The 17,371-nt window shown below is 38.2% G+C and overlaps 1 protein-coding gene across 2 annotated transcripts in view; it reads right to left on the bottom strand.

Annotated features, from left to right (window-relative positions):
• The window catches only part of GLRA2 (glycine receptor alpha 2), a gene marked incomplete at both ends in the record, with an annotated part of 120,638 nt that overhangs the window by 88,657 nt on the left and 14,610 nt on the right, over positions 1-17,371 (bottom strand). Inside the window, 2 exons of one of the 2 annotated variants that reach the window (XM_083881399.1) lie at positions 1,131-1,354; positions 8,025-8,092. In XM_083881399.1, the coding sequence (XP_083737525.1) occupies positions 1,131-1,354; positions 8,025-8,092 (292 nt within the window). Of the gene's footprint in view, positions 1-1,130; positions 1,355-8,024; positions 8,093-8,188; positions 8,257-17,371 lie in introns of both variants that reach the window. The other variant, XM_083881398.1, reaches the window with a different exon arrangement.

Consider the following 17,371-nt stretch of genomic DNA (forward strand, 5'->3'; position numbering starts at 1 on the left):
ACTCTTCAGGTAGAATAATTTGAAACCCTGCTCAGTAACCCTGCTTCATCTGTCCGAATATTACTGGGTTCTTATCAAGGAATTTCCACAAGAATTATGTAAGTGGATGAAGTTCCATGCTAATATTTTTTTTATTTAACATCCTAAAGACCACAGCTATCCTGAGCCTGGATCAATAGTAATTCCTTAATGAAAACGCATTTAAAACCACAATACCTCATCAGAAATAACTGCCTTCTAACCTAATCTGCTTTACAGATGAGCAAATTCACTAAACAACCTGTTAAACAAATACTATCATGTTTACTTTCCACAATGCAAAAAAGGCAAAAGCCAAAAAGCATTCCCAGGAAGAAAAAAACTCCACTGATTACTTCATTTTAAACAATCCTAAGAACAATAATAGAGTGGTTTGCATCTTTGGCTACCACTATTAAGCAATTAATGGCTCACAGTAAGCAGAATGTCAAGCGAATACTGCAGGTTGTTTTCTGCTATTTATGCCTGTGGAATGCAATTTTGTTTTTCTGCTTATGTCCCATTTCATCAGGTCATATCAAATCATACTTTGTCAGTGTTTATTAATTCAGCTAAATCTAGTCCCATGCCACACACTTCCTTGCACTTAGTATTAAAAACAAATGCTTTCCATAGTTCCAGGTGGATTTTTTTTAAATGTGACTAGATACATCCAATTAGCCAGCAACTTCCATGTCCAATTTATTGCATTTCAATCATGTTTTTACCTAAAGTGTTAAGCAGTTATTTAAATTAATATTCCCCTTTACTTATAAATTGCAACCAACAGTACTGAAGAGAGGATTCCCTCTTTACAAGAGGAATGATTTGAGCTAATGCTAATGGGAATTACTGAGGCATACCATTAAAGTTCTAGACACCCTCAAGTTTTCAACAAGACCAAGAAGTACCACTGTGCCACTTAGAGACTATTTTGCAAGAAGTAAAATGTTAGCAAAGAAACACAGGCAAATTTTCCTTCTACCCTATTACTAAGTCTCATTTTGGTTGTACACATGGGACAACAAAAAATTAAACATCTACATTGCATTCAGAAAAACAGGGAGGGAAAGAAAGGGATGAAGAGAAAAAAATAAAATTAACTGGTTTACCTGATACTGTACAACACCTTTCCAGTTTTAGAAATCCTCAGCAACTTGTTGTCTGTTGTGACATCGTGGAAATTTGCTCCCTTCTCATTGGCAAAGAATAAATCTGGCTTCCAAATAGAATCCAACATAGAGGGATCCAAATCCAGGGAATCATCAGGATATTCACTGTAAGCCAGACGTGAGTCATTCCACTGCTGTCTCAAAAAAATGTTCACTCTGTAGTCCTACAGAAATGTCATGTAAAAAGGTTACTAAGCCACCAAAACTGGAAGCCCACTTTAGCTTGCTTTATGTTCTTAGACCTACTGCAGTACCAGCATTACAGCAAACATTTGTGTTATCCTTTGCACATCAGAGTTGTCATTTGAAAATAAAGTTGTCAAAATGCTGCATTAAACCATACTAACACAACTGGTACATTTTCCAAATCAAAATTCCTTGAGAAAAATATTAATTGAAATCTCCACAGTTTAATGTAACCATCTTTCAAATATTGTGGATTACCTAAGAGATACTTGGAAATTCAAAAAGCATTGCAGCTAAATATATACAATTTTATCAAAGGTTCTATAAAATTACCAATTTAAATAAACGCATTCCAGTATGTAAGTCATTTATGTCTAATGTTCTCATGAATAGTTTTTAAATCCAGTGCAGCCAAAATTGTATAGATGAAATTAAGTCATCACTTATTTACTACTTGTTTCCTTTTCCTGTTTCCTGTATGATTTCTGTGTATGTTTGTTCATTTACTCCTCCCTGTCTGCATGCCATTAAAATTGGCCTGATTGTATTCCTCTGCTTGGTGGTCTGGAAAAGGCAGTAATTACTTAGAGGTTCATTTAGAACCAACATTAACACTGTGTCAAGAACTGGTTATTAAAGGGGAGTGCAAAAAGAGCCTTCAGGTTCTAAACTCTCTGCAGGGAATGGAAAGAAGCAAATGCTTACTCTCCATATCCCAGGTTTCCAAAGTCACAAATAAGATCTTCATCTCTCTGAAATTACTACTTTGAATTTGTTTGTGAACACTCTCTCAGAAATATCCATCCTCTCTTCCTCTAAAAGAAAAATAATTAATAATATTTGTATTGATTATATTATCTGAAGGAATGCTTTATCAGATAATTTTGCTGACAGTACAAAGCATTAACATTTAGGATTTGCCTTATGGTAGCAGATGCGCATTAAAATGGCAACACTGTGCTTTTGACTTGGAAAATATATGAGCTGACTGGGTTTTAGTCAGACAACTGAACTGTATAGAAAAGAAGTTATCACCCTTGAAATGTAGAGAAATATTTTCATCCTGATCAGAGCTGCAGAAAGCAGCTTGCCCAATACACAAACTCTGTGAACGAGCCCCTCCGAGCTTCAGTTTTTGCCCCCTTTGCTCCCTGGGGTGATAGTGAGCTGCTGCCCTGACAGAACATTTCTGACATCCAAACTGATGCAGATTTTGAACCCAACAGGAAGATGCTTCACAATCTCAGCAAGTGAATAACTTTTCTTTCTTTGTTTTTCATACTGATTTTGCTCTTGGGTAGATGTGATTCAAAACAGGAATCAGAACAAGACAGACCTGAGAGAGGTCTCAAGAATAGCAGTTATTAAAGATACTTACAAAGCCTGTATCTGTTTTTCACAAGTCATTGTACTTTTTTTATGGTGATCTTGTTTCAGACATTTAAATATCAAATAGCTACTTGCAGTTCTGAGCTTTTAAAATGTCATCACATCTTTTGAGAATACACCATCCATAATACTATCCTTTATTTCTTGGTCTTAGCAACTGAGAGTTTTTTATGTTTATAATGTGTCTTTAAGCTTATATTTAAGCATATATGTGTCTCAGTGTTTATATGGGACAGCTTTAGCTATAAATTCAGGAATGCACTGATTCTAATTCTGCAAAAAAGAAGGCAGGATAAACTATTGATAGAATAAAATTGCTACAGCTAGTTGTGAGACTGCCTTTCATTCTTCATTGTAATATGATATATAATGAAATCTATGGAAAACTGGGATTTTCCCCCCCATGACATAGAAATCATAAATAAGTCAGATCAGTAAATTATATAGAAATATCTAAAAATTGCTTTGATGAACTTCAGTGGTTGGTGATTTAGATAATAAAAAAACAGTTTGAAAAATTTTTATTCATAGAAAAGATTGTATATGATAATATATATTATACCAAAATCATAAATAGTGCCAGTAAGATTACACTATATTTTTCAATATATCTCTTCATAAATTTATCAGAGTCATCACACCGATAAATTTAAAAATGCTTTCCCTCTGCAAGCTTTGTTGTTAGAAGCAAAACAGAACTTAAATCTTTGTTTACATCTGATAGGGTTTGCATATATATGTGTAGATATATTAATGAGATATAGAAATGTACATATGCACATCACAAAAACAGCATTATTTGTTTCTCTTGTGCTTGCTGTATAAGCAGTTGAGAGAGATATGTGTTTAGAGTCAGACCTAATCACATGCAGAATTCTGAATTTACTTTTCCTGAGCTACCAGTGTAACTATGTTTTGAAAGAAAATTCTCTTGAGAATGGCAGAACAACATGGAGTTGAGGCAGACACTACAGTGTGTATTTTGCAAGGTCCTGAGGGTAGAAGTGGGTGAACTGTAGTAATGCACTCCTACACAACCACAAGTACACCTACTCTGCAAATTCTTTCTGACAGCACCACCACTCTGAACAAGGAGTGTGGACCTGAAGATTCAATCTCAGATGCAATACCAGTGTCAGCAATAGCTCAAGGCAACTCAGATAAACAGTTTTCCTCTGTTCTCAAGCCATAAGCTCAGAGTAATACAAACATACTGAAAGAATATTAATTTGATTAGATTTAGTAGCTCTATCTGAAGATTGAGGGACTTGATCCACAGACAGACTTAGTTTGTATTATAGGAATGTAGATAGATATCATTTTTCATCAAATCTAAATCCAGATTCACTGCCCAGAGCAAATCTGGATCCCTTTGGTCTCAGGCACTGCTTGGCAGGAGGAGAGCAGGGGAGCCCCCTGCCCTGTACAGTGCTGCTTTCTGTCTCTGAACCAGCACTTGTCTTTGGTCTGAGCTTTCCTCCCACCTTTCCCTGCAACAGCAGTGATTGGCCAGGAGTTGAGTTGGGAATCTGAAACAAACAGCAGACTTAGCTGGCCTTCCATCAATAGGAGGGGTTTGCCAAAAAGACTGCCTCTCTCTAAATCCTAAAGATGAATGCTAACTGAAAAGCAGTGGTTTGATGATCTATTCCAAGGCTATGCAACAGAAAAAGCACTTGGCTACCTATGGGCATAAGCATGCAATTCATCCCCAATGGCTTCAGTAGGAGCCTTTTATTTAGTTAAAAGTACACATGTGAATTCATCAGGATCTAATAAGCTTATTTGTAATTATGGGGTTTTTTTCCTCTGGATGGGAGATAGTACCAAACAGCCAGCCACAGCAAAGCTTTTTAAATTAAGAAATGGCAATTTCTTAGGCTAACATAAGTACTCAAAACACAACTGGAGTTTGAATCACATACCCTGACAGAGAACCTGCTGCACAGTGTCAGACATTGATTATAGGGCATAATGACGATAATAATGTCCTCACAGTTAGTCATTTCTGTAATTAACAATTAGCTTGTCAATGTACAAACCAGTCTTAACTTCCCCTACAGCTGATAGCTAAAAAATCCTGGTCATTAGGAGCACTGAACATCTGAATTCTTTGGGATACTGCCCAGGCTGATGTAGATTACTCATCTGTGATATTCAACTGCAGTCATCCTGTACAGTGAATTTTCTGCTGAATACTGCATGTGTAAATACTTCCAAAAATAGATACAGTTTACTCTCATAACTGCTTCATTCAGTGAAGTTACTCAGAAACATCTTTTTCTCTTTCTGCGCAAGTTAGGGCTTATATTAAAAATAAAAAAATCAAAGAAAAGTTTCAACTATGTCATCTTGACTCTGGCTTTTTTTTTTTCTTTTTTTTTTTTTTTTTAATTTATTTTTTTTTTTTTATTTTTTTTTTATTTTTTTTAATTTTTATTTTATTTCATTTTGGTATAATACATATATCATTTAAGTAGGAAAAAAAATTCTTTTCCAGGAAAAATAATCTATTGGAATATTGTCCCATGTGTGCATTACAGAGCAGAAAGAGTTACATTTGCATTTTGTTTCTCCAGGTCCTTGGGAATAAAACTCATGAAGAGTATATTCAGCCATCTGAACCAGCATAAAATCCTCTTTTATTTCTTAATGTAAGGCTTTAGCTTTTAAAGGAGTGTGCTGGACATTGGAGTTGTGCTGGCCCTTCACATAGGGGGGAATTTTATCCTGTACTGTGTCTCAACCAGAGAAGAGAAACTACTCCTGAAAATGTTACTGAGAAAGTGGCTTACTGAATTTAGTAGGTCTGGGCCTATAATCCTGTTTACCATGTTAATTTCTCCTACTGAAAGCTTCTCCGAGCAAGTTTTCATCTTCCAAGTTTCCAATTAACTGCTGTAGATGGTCCAAGTTATATTCTGATAATGTCCCTCCAGTGTGTGTACATGGTTTCACTAAGCACTCCTCTCCTCTGAGACAGGACTGTCTCTATTGAATTTGCAATCCAGGCTTTTAAATGAATCATTTAGTTTTATGTCAAAACCATCAAGAGCATTTTATAGGGAAAAATGTTTCCTAGGAGTCAAACATACTTGTTATTTATCACAAGGGATGCCAACAACCTTACCACACGATTATGTCTATTTCAGAAAGGCAAAGTAGTTGGAACAGTAATTGATGTCTGCCTCTCAGAGCAGACCCCTAAAACTAGTCGCAATAGTCATTAAAGAAGCAACAACATTAAGAAAATCAATATCAAATAATTGAACAGCATCTTAGAGAGATCTTTCCACATTTTCAGCAGATATAATGAACAAAGCAAAATAAGAAAGCCAATAGTCTTTGTTTTCATCTACTTGGATGTTTGGCTGTTTTCAGCAAAATGTGTTAATGAACATTGGAAAGGTGCACATTAACATATTTGATAGAAGGTAAAATGCAATGAGGGGATTTAATCAAAGCAATGAAGGAGTCTAATTAATGCAATCAGCATTAGGTCGTGCAAATATTTTCATTGAATGCCATCTTGTAAAGCTAGTGACGTGCAGGATTTTTGCTACTTAATGCTATGCTGATGTCTCTACACACAGGGATCAACAGACATGTCTGGGTAAAAATGTTGCGTTTACAGCTATCTTCTCAGAATCCTTAAAACACAGGAAAACAATAAATGTTTTCCAAAAATAATGACAATTAAGTCTGTTGAAAATTATGTTACATCCTGGTGGGGTTTTTTTTCCCTATCATTTTTAAATTGATTTTAGCTTACTTTTAAGGTGTTTTTAAAATATTACAGATATATAGTCTAAAGCATTAACTTATCTGTTTTATAGCTCTGCATGTTACAGCTTGCCATTTATAGCAAAGTCATTTCCACATGGCTAAGAAAGAAACCTGGCCTAGAAATAACTTGCCTTTTATCTCTAGAAAACATTAAATAACAGGATGGGGTTTTTAAATAAAACTGTTTAGGAGCAGAAGATTTGTGTTCCTGCATTTTTTAATCACCACTTACTAAAATGATGGCATTAATTGCAATTGAATCTAAATTAATATTAAACAAAATACATAAGTCAGGCTAAAGATCTTCTCTTCCTTCATAACACAAGGTCTACAGGGCAGTATCTATTCCATTTTATAAAAAAGTTACTTTTTTGGTTTACTCCAAGTGGGTAGCAAGTTCATTTTTAATCACCAAGTTCTCAGTCCTACAGAAAGCCAAGTACCTTTATTGCCTCTGGCTTCAGCAAATCCAGAAAGACCTGGATGCTCTGTAGGAATCTCTGGAAAACAGAGATTGCAATTTCTTCAAAAGTGCCATAGATATGAGCACGTAATAATTATTATCAGTTTATCACCTTATTATGATAAATCTGTCAAGAATATCTCTGTGGATTAACCCACATAGTCAGGTGTATGTAGGCTTGAATAAAAAATTATAGGTTTTTATTCACTTTTGAAAAAGATTAAAAAACCCATCATCTTTTAAAATAGAATCAGTAAAATATCTTTTCTTAGCAAATATTGAAAAAAGATAATAGACTGATAGACTTCTAGACTAAAAAAAAAATTAAAAACTTGGATGAATATTTTAGGTTTTTTCTTAGTTTGATTTTGCTTATCCCATATTTTGCAATTTTTAAAATGAAAATCTAACTTTTTTTTTTTTTTACTATGTTCTTTGCATTCAGTCAAAATAAAAAAATTCAGTTAGGTGGAATCCCATCATTTCCTAGTACTAATTTAACCTCAAAATACCTAAGTCTTATACCCACATGTTCTAGTCATTTGACTCAAGTTTTACTCTTACTTCTGTGACTGATGTGGCTGCAATTCACAGAGATCTATCTCAGTTAAACAAGACCACTTTCTGCAGCAGCAGGTAATTCAGCATGTGGTGTAAAACACACTCAAATATGGTGCACTTGGCAGGGAAACCCACAGCTGAGCTCCAGCTGTTCCTCTGCCTCTTCAGAGCTAATGAAATCTGAGAAAGCAGGTTGGCACACACTTATATTTGCTGCATCACAGTCACTACAGACTGTGTGTGTTTAGATTTGATAGGTAAGTTTAATATATATACACACTATTTTATACATTTATAGATATTATTTTATATTTATTTTATTTTATCTTGGTTTTAGTAGGCTTTTAGTATCGTCACAGCTTAGTAAATGTCCCCACATCCTGAGCATCTCTATTCTACATAACATCCCACTCCTTCACAAGATGGCTTCAATGATCAGTCCCACTCACCATTGTAGTTTCTGCTATTGAACCAAAGCTGTTGATAAATATGTTGCAGGTAACATTTACAGGAGGACCTGCAAGTTGAACAATAAATAGAAAAATTGACAGGTTGTGTTCATGACATATATTAAGTATTGTTGTTCTCTTGCCAGTGGCATCATAGCACTTACCATTGTGGTTTCTGTGACTGATCCAAAACTGTTGATAAAAATATTGCAAGTAACGTTTACTGGAGGACCTGTGGAATGCAATAAAAATGTTGCAATATACATTGAAGCAAAAGTACAGATTCCTCAGCCTCCGTACAATCTGGTACAGATGTGGCTGAAAACAAGTAGAAAGTGAGTTTTCCCAAATAGCTCACGTAAATTTTGATCAAAAGGAAAACATTATCGACACTAATTTATTTAACCTAGTTTCATTGGAGGTTGTTATATAAACACACAGAACTACATCCTTGCATTTAGAGATTCACAAGAGAGTTGAGTGAGGGTTTTATCCACAGTACCAGTGCAGAATATACTTTAGCACTGCAACCACTCCTCTCTCCCTTCTCCCTTCCTCCAGCACATAAAGTTAAAAGGTTACCTCTCCACACTGCTACTCCACTGTAGGCAAAGATTTGCCATTTTGGAATTCCCAGCACGGGAAACTTTTCACATTGACTCCAGTCTACAAGCAGCCCTTCATGCACCTGATCTGGAAGTGTCTGTCTTGCCATTACCAAATATTTTAACAATATCTGTTCTGGCCTGAACAGATAGCTTTCATTAAGCAACTATTTGTATTCTCTTCCCTCCCACCATCTTTGCTGTTACTCAGCAGTCACTGATGTGTGGCAGAATGAATGGGGACTTAATATTAAATTAGTTGCATATTAGCCTCCTTGATTTTTTAGGTGTGATGAAATAAACAGGGGCTCTCAACAGAATCAAGAAGGATAAATGCTAAAGGCCTGAATTTCAGTGACAAGAAGTCGGTACAAGCATTGAGTATCAAGTACTTTCTTCTTTATTTTGCCATTATTATTTTTAATTATACCATATTCCTTATAAATTAAAAAAAATGTCAGTGCAGAGAACGTAAATGTCCCCATTTGGTTTACAATTCAGATATGAAATTTATTTACAAAAGATGGAAACATTATTACTTTGAAAAATGGAAGAATAAATTAATGAGTCCAATGAAACCCATTGTCAACTGCCTGAGTGCTAGACTACCCACCTTAAAGGAAACAATAATGTTGGTTTGGGAAATAAAAACCACAACAGCAACATGTTTTGACGCTGTTAAATTCCAAATAAGTGTGTTGTTCAACTCAGGTTTTTACAAGAATTGGTGTTAAAACACTTCCTTTTTATCTGGCAAATGTGTTTTAATTTCCAATACAAAGTCAAAAACAAGCCAAGTAGTCTGCTATTTCCCTCCATGTTATCATTTTTGTTCCTTTGTATTGGTGGTGTTTCTACTAGCTAGGTACCTTGAACAATGTGTTTCTCTTCATCCAGACATACTGAATCACTGTATAATTGAATGTGGAAGGAATCTCTGGAGATCTCCCAGTCCCTCTTGTCCCAGAGCAGGATCAGCTGGAGAAGGTTCCTCATGACAGTGCCACATCAGACTTTGAATATATCCAGAGATGAACACTCCACAGCTTCCCTAGGCAACCTGTGCCGTGTGTAGTCACCCTCACCGCAAAATGCTTCTCTTATATTTTCAGTGGAATTTCATGTGTTTCAGCTTGTGCCTGCTGCTTCTTGTCCTGTAACTAGGCACTGCTGAGAAGAATCTGGCTACCTCTTCTTTACTTACACCTTGTCAGTTATCCATGCACATGGCTGAGATTCCCCAGAACCATTTTTCCCTTGGCTGAGTGGCCTCAGCAATCTCAGACTCTTCTTGTGTGACAGATCTTCCAGTCTATTAACTACCTTCATAACATTTTTCTGCACCCATAGCAATAAGTCCATGTCTCATACTGGGAAGACCAGAGCTGGAGTCAGCATTCCAGATGTGCCTCACCATTTCTGAGCAGAGCAAAGGATCCCTTCCCCCAGCCTGCTGGCCTAATGCAGCCCAAGAGTCCTTTGGCTGCTTTGCTGCAGGAGCATATTGCTGGCTCATGTTCAACTTGGAATGCTCACCAGAAGGCCCATGGTCTTTTCTGCAAATCTGCATTCCAGCTGGGCGTCTCCCAGATTGTTTCTTCCAAGGTGCAGGACTGCATTCCCTTTGCTGAACACAGTGAGGTCCTCTTGGCCCATTTCTGCAGCTTTTCCAGGTCCCTCTGATTATCAGAAAATTCTCTAGGGCATCAAACATTCCTCCCAGTCTTCTCTATCCTGCACATTAGTTGAGGGTGCACCATGTCCCATCATCCAAGTAATGAATGAGGATGTTAAACACTACTGGCCCAGTACCCATGCCTGTAGTGCAACAGTAGGGACTGGCCACCAGCTGGACTTTGTGTTGCTGACCATAACCCTTTGAGCATTGCAATTCAGTCAGGTTTCCATGCCCATTTGGCTGGTCCGTTCCAACGGTCTGCTCCATGTTGTGAGAGACAGTAACAAAAGCCTTTCTAAAGTTGATATACACTGCTCTGTTCTGATTCATGGATCCTTTCATGAATTCCTTGATTCCTTCCTTTCATGATTCCTTCTAATAGCCTCCTAGTTGCCATAGGAGGCTATTAGAATTCCAGGGAAAGATTTCCCCTTCAGAAATCCATGTTGACTACAATCAGTCATCTTCCTGTCCTTCATGTTTAGAAATGGCTTCAAGAAGGATTTGCTCCAGGCTTTGAGGTACAGCTGGCCAGCCTGTAACTCCTGTATTCTCCTGCTTGCCTTTTTTAGAGATAGGAGTGGCATTTCTTTTTTCCACAAGATTAGGAACCTCCACCAGCTACCATGACCTTTTAAAGACAATTACGAATGCAACCACCCAGCTTCCACAGCTATGTTAAGCACTTGTGGGTGTTTCCTGTGTGGTCTCATGTACTTGTCTGTGTCCAGTTTGCCTATGTGCTCTGTAGCCTGGTTCTTCACCACTAGGTTTTTATTGATTTGGACTTTTTTACAGGTTTCAGTGATATGGGATTCCTGAAGATCATTCTTGACAGTGAAAACAGTGGAGGAGGCTCACAGCTGTTGTCTTGCAGAGGCCATCATACATGAGCATCACAGTTCCAGCTTCTGAGTGTCAGCAGAACCTAGTAAACATGCTTAACTACGTTGGGAAAACATGGCTTATGTATGTTAGGAAATATGCTGCCACATCACAGACTGCAGTTCAGATGTGCAGGAGTAGATACATGCCAGAGCACTGTATTTTACAATAAAGTAAATACCTCCCTCCTTTTCCGTACTTAATTATAATGTCTTTTCTTGCCTTCTGCTGGTAGAAGTGGAACACTATAAGAACTATAAGAACTCAGTAAATTCAGTAAAAAAATTAGAGAGATCAGGTTTTTTCCTCATCTGAGGAACTTGAATATAAATGTCTATGGATCTGATTAGATGCATCCCAGAGTCTACAGGGAATTGACTGACATAGTTGTCAAATCACTGTCCATGATATTTGAAAAGCCATGGCAATCAGGGGAAGTTCTTGGTGACTGGCAAACCTATTTTTAAAATGGGAGAAAAGGGGACCCTGGGAACTATTGACCTGTTAGCCTGACCTCAACTTGTGAAGATCATGGAACATCCCCCTAGGAGCTGTGCTAAGGCATATGGAGGACAGGGAGGTGATTTGGGACAAGCCAGCACAGCTTCAACAAGGACAGGTCTTGCCTGACCAACTTAGTGGCCTTCTATGATAGAGTGACCATCAGTGGTCAAGGAAAGGGCTACAGATGTCATTTATCTAGACTTCTGTAAGGCCTTTGACACAGTCACCCACAACATCCTGCTCTGGGAATTGAAAAGGTATGTAAAATTTTTTCAGCCTGAGAAGAGAAGGTCCCAGGGACACTTTATTGTGACTTTTCAATACTTAAAGCAGGCCTGTAAGAAACATGGGAACAAATTTTTTAGTGGGGCATTCTGCAGTAGGACAAGAGGTAATGGTAAACTAAAACACACCTCATAAGATTTTTCTAATCTAATAGTTCAATTAAAATGAAAGCAGCAAACTTCTGTGAAGCATAGCCAAGGTTTCAGGACACAATCTAAAAATCTTCAAAGGCAAAGGAAATAATTAATTTGACTTTACTGCCTAAATATAAAAAGACTTGACATTATCTACAAAAAATTAAGCAAAGTATACTTTATAACTAAATCCTTTTCTCCCCCTAGTTTTCCTTTTGTCACTTCCAATGCAACAAGGTAACAGTCCAGGTGCCTTTCAGGGACATTCAAGATAATCAAAATGTTCTTTGAGTCATAAGGAAAATGTTTCTCAAAAGGACTCAGGCAAAAAACCACCAAACCAAGTCCAAACCAGGCAGCTAATGCTCAAATCAACCAGAAAGTACATATCTGGTATTCTGATAAACAGCTAAGATATGGCTTCTGTTCCCTTCATCTCCCTTTCCCCTGCTTCCCCAGAGGGGCTGGGGCTGCTGCTGCTGCCAGTCCACAGGGCTCTCTGAGACACTGCCTTCTTGAAAAACCCTGACATTAGAATGTGTCACACACCTCCTGGGACTTCAGGGCACTTAGCACTTACAGAAAGTCCCTGGCACTCATCTGCTTACCTTACCCACAAGAAACTTGAATACACAGAATATTGCCCTGAATGTGCTCAGCATGTTGCCTCAAAACTCCCGTACCCAAGGTGTCTGTGATCTTATTGCCATCTGTCTAGAGAATGAATCTTTTCCTTATCTGCTGCCAGAGGAGGTGATTCCATCCCAATGTGCAGAACAGTTCCCATATGGAGTGATGGGTACTGAAAGAAATACATTTGAGCCCCATCCAGCTCCTAACTCCAGCCTTTGCTAAATATTCTTCAGTGTTGATAGCACACAGTCAAAAATCTTTCTTCATTGGGTATATTCTTGAGAAGATTTACTCGTACTTCTCCCTGAAGATGATCTTAACTGCAACTAATCATATCTACATCCTCAAGTTCATCCCAGCTCTTGTCTTTTTTGGTGTAGAATTTCCAGGTTGCACCTGGCAGCCTTTTCTCTTCACATTAATTCGAACCATATTACTAAATTGTCCTTAGTGGAAAGGGAATATTATAATCATTCAGGAGATTTAAAATGATACCTGTGTACTTGCCAATTTTCTTTGATATGTGTTTCTGTTAAGGGATTTTGTAAGGCAAACTAAAGTACAGTACACATAGAGAACTATGAGCAAAGCAGAGACATGTGGAAGCAAAAAATAAAAGATAATGAGGCAGAACCACCTTATGAATGACAGTGGGAATATTGACAAGATATTTACAGATCTGTGATGAATCTTGTATCTTTTTCCATAAGTAGTATTTTCTGGTCTACTTTCTCAATTCAACCCTTATGCCAATGCAGAGGGTTTTTTTCTCACTATCTCAAATGGTTTACTTCGTGTATACAGAGGAGAAAGATGGGCCAAATCTCCCTTCTCCCTTTACAACAGAGAGCAGGATAATTAAGAGTATTTGAAAAGACTAAAATCAATCCCACCTGAGAATGGAGATAGAGCAGGAATCCAGGAACAGAACCAAGGGGCTAAGTGGGGAGGCAGTGATCCCACCAGGGACTGAGAATCCCATTGTCTGTAGGACAGGGATTTCATGTAAGAGCTCAAACAAGGGAGCTGATCAAAATGTGGACGGTGGCAGGACAAAGACCCACATGCTGACCCGAGCACCAGTAACAGACATCCTAGGACAGCAGGGGAGGATAGACGAACTTGTTGGAGATAGTTTTTTAAATGCAAGTTCTGGACACATCTGGGGTATTAGGAACTATTTATCCCCAACCAAACTGAACAGCCTCCAAGATCCATCAGAGTCCTCATGAGACCTGAAAGAGAGCAAACCCCCAAGGAGGCCTCTGCTTCTGCAGCTGCAGTACTACAGGTGCCTGAATTACCACTTCAAGAGCTTGCCAAGGCACCTCTCCATGGCCCTGCAGGCACATCCTTGTAAGTCAGACAAGGATAAACTGCTGCTGGGACACCTCAGCTGGCCATGGTCATTAGACAGGGACAAGCTGTTCATCATCCCAGCTCCTTCCCTGCTCAGAGTGCAGCACACAGGAGGGCGACTGGAGAAGTGCTATCGAAGGCAGCTCAGCCAGTCCTGTGGCCTGTGACCGTGGGTGTTGGGCCAGGGAGAAAAAGGTGGCTTTGATGCACTGAAAAAGTTCCTCTGAGACATGGAGGACCTGCAGCTACTCCAGAAGAAGTGCAGCTGCATGCTTGTTTCCAAGGGCCCATATAATTCATAGTCCAATCCATGATGAGAAAATTCACACAATTTAATGAGTTTGCTTAAGATTATAGTAAGAAATCAGGAGGCAGTCCATAGGTAGCCTTTTTTGCAGGCACCTAGGTAAGATTTTTCTCTTCTCCTATCATTTTGCCTTTAGGCAAAACCAATCTTTCCCTCTATTTAAACATCATCATCTCATTAGAGTCTTAACAGCTCAGTCAGAGGAGGCAAAATTAATGGCACCAGGACAACATAGTTACCCTAAGGCTTACAAATCAAGCTGATATTTTTTGCTGGGTAGTGATGCCTTTCTTCTATAAGGTTGTCTTTCTATGGGATTTCTGTTAAGTTCATCACTCTGACTGCTTAAGTATAATCATGCCCACAGAATTCCTTCTTCCACAGAAGTGTTCAGTACAGTCCAATGGGGATTATTAAGTTTATGTCACTTATTACTAATTCATAATAATCATATCTACTAAATAAACAAACAAAAATCCCTTCAAATTAAAAAAGATACAAAACAAAAAACAGCAGGGAAAAAAACAACATCAAACCCCACAAAAACCCAAAACAAACAAAACAAAAACAAATAAAACCCAACAACAAAACAAACAAACAAACAAAAGCAACAAAACCAAACCCAAAAATCCATGAGGCCAGAGGTCTCAACAAATGCAGTAATTGTATGGTATTTTGCACTGATTCAATTTGCTGGTAAACTCAAATAAAGACAAAATTTTTGTTCTGCTTCATCAAGCTAAAACCAACATCCTCTGAAAGTTCAACTGTCATATATAATAACTTAGCTTGCTGAGAATGCCATTTGCCCTGGTAGGAATATGGCAATGATTCTGGGTGCCTACTGTTGCATTCAAGACTCAGAATTGTATTTTGTGTAATCAATATATATTTATAACCAACAGACTGAGGCTAAGAGTCACAAAAGCACTCAGAGAACCAGAGAAAAACCTGAAGAGATCTTTAGGTGTTTAAAATTTTTTTAGGACTCTCATTCCCATCAATATCACTCAGTCAAAGAATTACCAAGTATCTAGAAATACATGTGAGCAATACCATTTATGAAAATGGTATCTTTCCAACTTGGGGAGAACATTTTGCCCTACCCATAGCAGGTGAGATATAGAGGCAATACTGGATGGAATCAGCATGACAGCAGAAAGTACAATTTTTCCCTAGTTCCAGCTGCCTATTTTGAGAAGTGCACATGCAGGCACACATGCAAATATATATGAACAAACAAACAAAAAGAGAACTCTACTCTCACATCAAGATTTAAGCTGCTTCCCTGCACTAGCTTGAGAAAGCATCTAAGCAAAAATATGTCCCTGTGAGATGACCTGGATGCAAAAAGGGCATGTGATATTCCAGAGCTGAACATTCTTCTTGAGCAAAATACCACTGAGGCCTCCCAAGACAAACACTCCAGTGATTGTCAGGTCCAGGTGACCACAGGAAAAGACACTGAAAGAAAATTCTCTAGAGTGAGTACTGCTAAAGCCATCTCTCTCTATATATATACATTGACACAGTTTGAGCTCAAACAGTGAATAGTCAATTTCGGAAGTGGTATGTGAGTTTTCAGCTGTGGGACTATTGCTGAATGTAACTGGAGTCAAGCTGGTAAAATCCTATCAACATTTCAAGGAAGGAGAATCCCTGCTAAGATGCACATTTTTGTGCCTTAAAGCTCTTGTGAAAATTGTTGGATTGGCATGCTTCACATTCAGTGAATGCTTTTGTCCATAGACCCAGCTCTGGCAGAGGAAGGTAAGTCTCACTCTACAAAGCCCCTTCAGTTCTGCATTTGGCACTACAGGATAGTCCATATGATGTGTTCATTCTTCCTTGACTCTTTCTGCTGAGGCTGATAACAGAAACATACATTACTGTCAGCTCTGGGTTACAGTGGGATATATCCACACAGGTTATCTAATAGACACTGAACAAGAACAATTTTCGGGCACTATTTCATTTCGCTTCACAAACCAGGAGTTCGGAAAAGGAAAGCCCATTAAACAGTTGACATGCTCCTGATTTACCCAGATAACCTGAGCTAGTCTGCAAAGAATATATAGCCACAGCAGTCACAATGGATTGTATAATGTGCTAGAGCTGGCTTTCATGCAGGTAGTTTGAGGGATGCTACCAATGTAGTCATGGCAGGCTGGAATTCACCGGAGGCCATTAACCCCAGACTGCATCGCTGCGGTGTTGGGCAGCACATCTCTGAACAAATCACTTGAAAGCTCACTCAGACATTTCTATACAACCCTCAGTAACACTTGTGACTGGGTGCAGCCACTCCCAGAGCTAAAATGTTCCATGTGTAAATGAAACTGCGGAAATAAGTCTAAAAAACAGTGAATCGGAAATCTTACATCTAGAAACTTCCCACTGGAACCACAAGATTAAATGCAAAGTTATTTAGAATTTATGTCAACTTTGGGAATATCCAAATCAAACTTTCATAATCTTTCATATGTCCATCAAATTGTTTTTCTTTCTCTGAGCTTTCCACTAATCTTTCAAATTTCCAAGTCATGACAAGCACCTCTTCACAAGGCATCTCTTTCTAAAGTTTTCCTTCTTCCAATGCAAAAGAGTAATGGATAGTATTTGGGCAAATGGATGACATGAAAAGATCTGGGCCCCAATTTCTCTTCTCATAAAACAATGCTCACTGAAGTGGCTCTCAGCCTCTATGGGAGCAGGTAGAAGAACTGCTCCTCACACCTGACCCTGAGAAACGGCTCAGTTGCTCTGCATTAATGAAAACAGAGCTCTTCCCTGCTGATTGGCATGTGAACTGCATAACTTGTGCAGAGGCCTGGGACACTCCTGAATGTGGTTAAATAAAAGATGGTATTGCATCTACAATCATGAAATCATGAAATCTGCACTCCAGCATAGGGTCAGACAAACTCCTTCTGGCTAATCTTATTAATAATGTTTTA

The sequence above is a fragment of the Zosterops lateralis genome (genome assembly GCF_965231275.1).
Source record: "Zosterops lateralis genome assembly, chromosome: 2".
Taxonomy (NCBI): Eukaryota; Metazoa; Chordata; class Aves; order Passeriformes; family Zosteropidae; genus Zosterops; species Zosterops lateralis.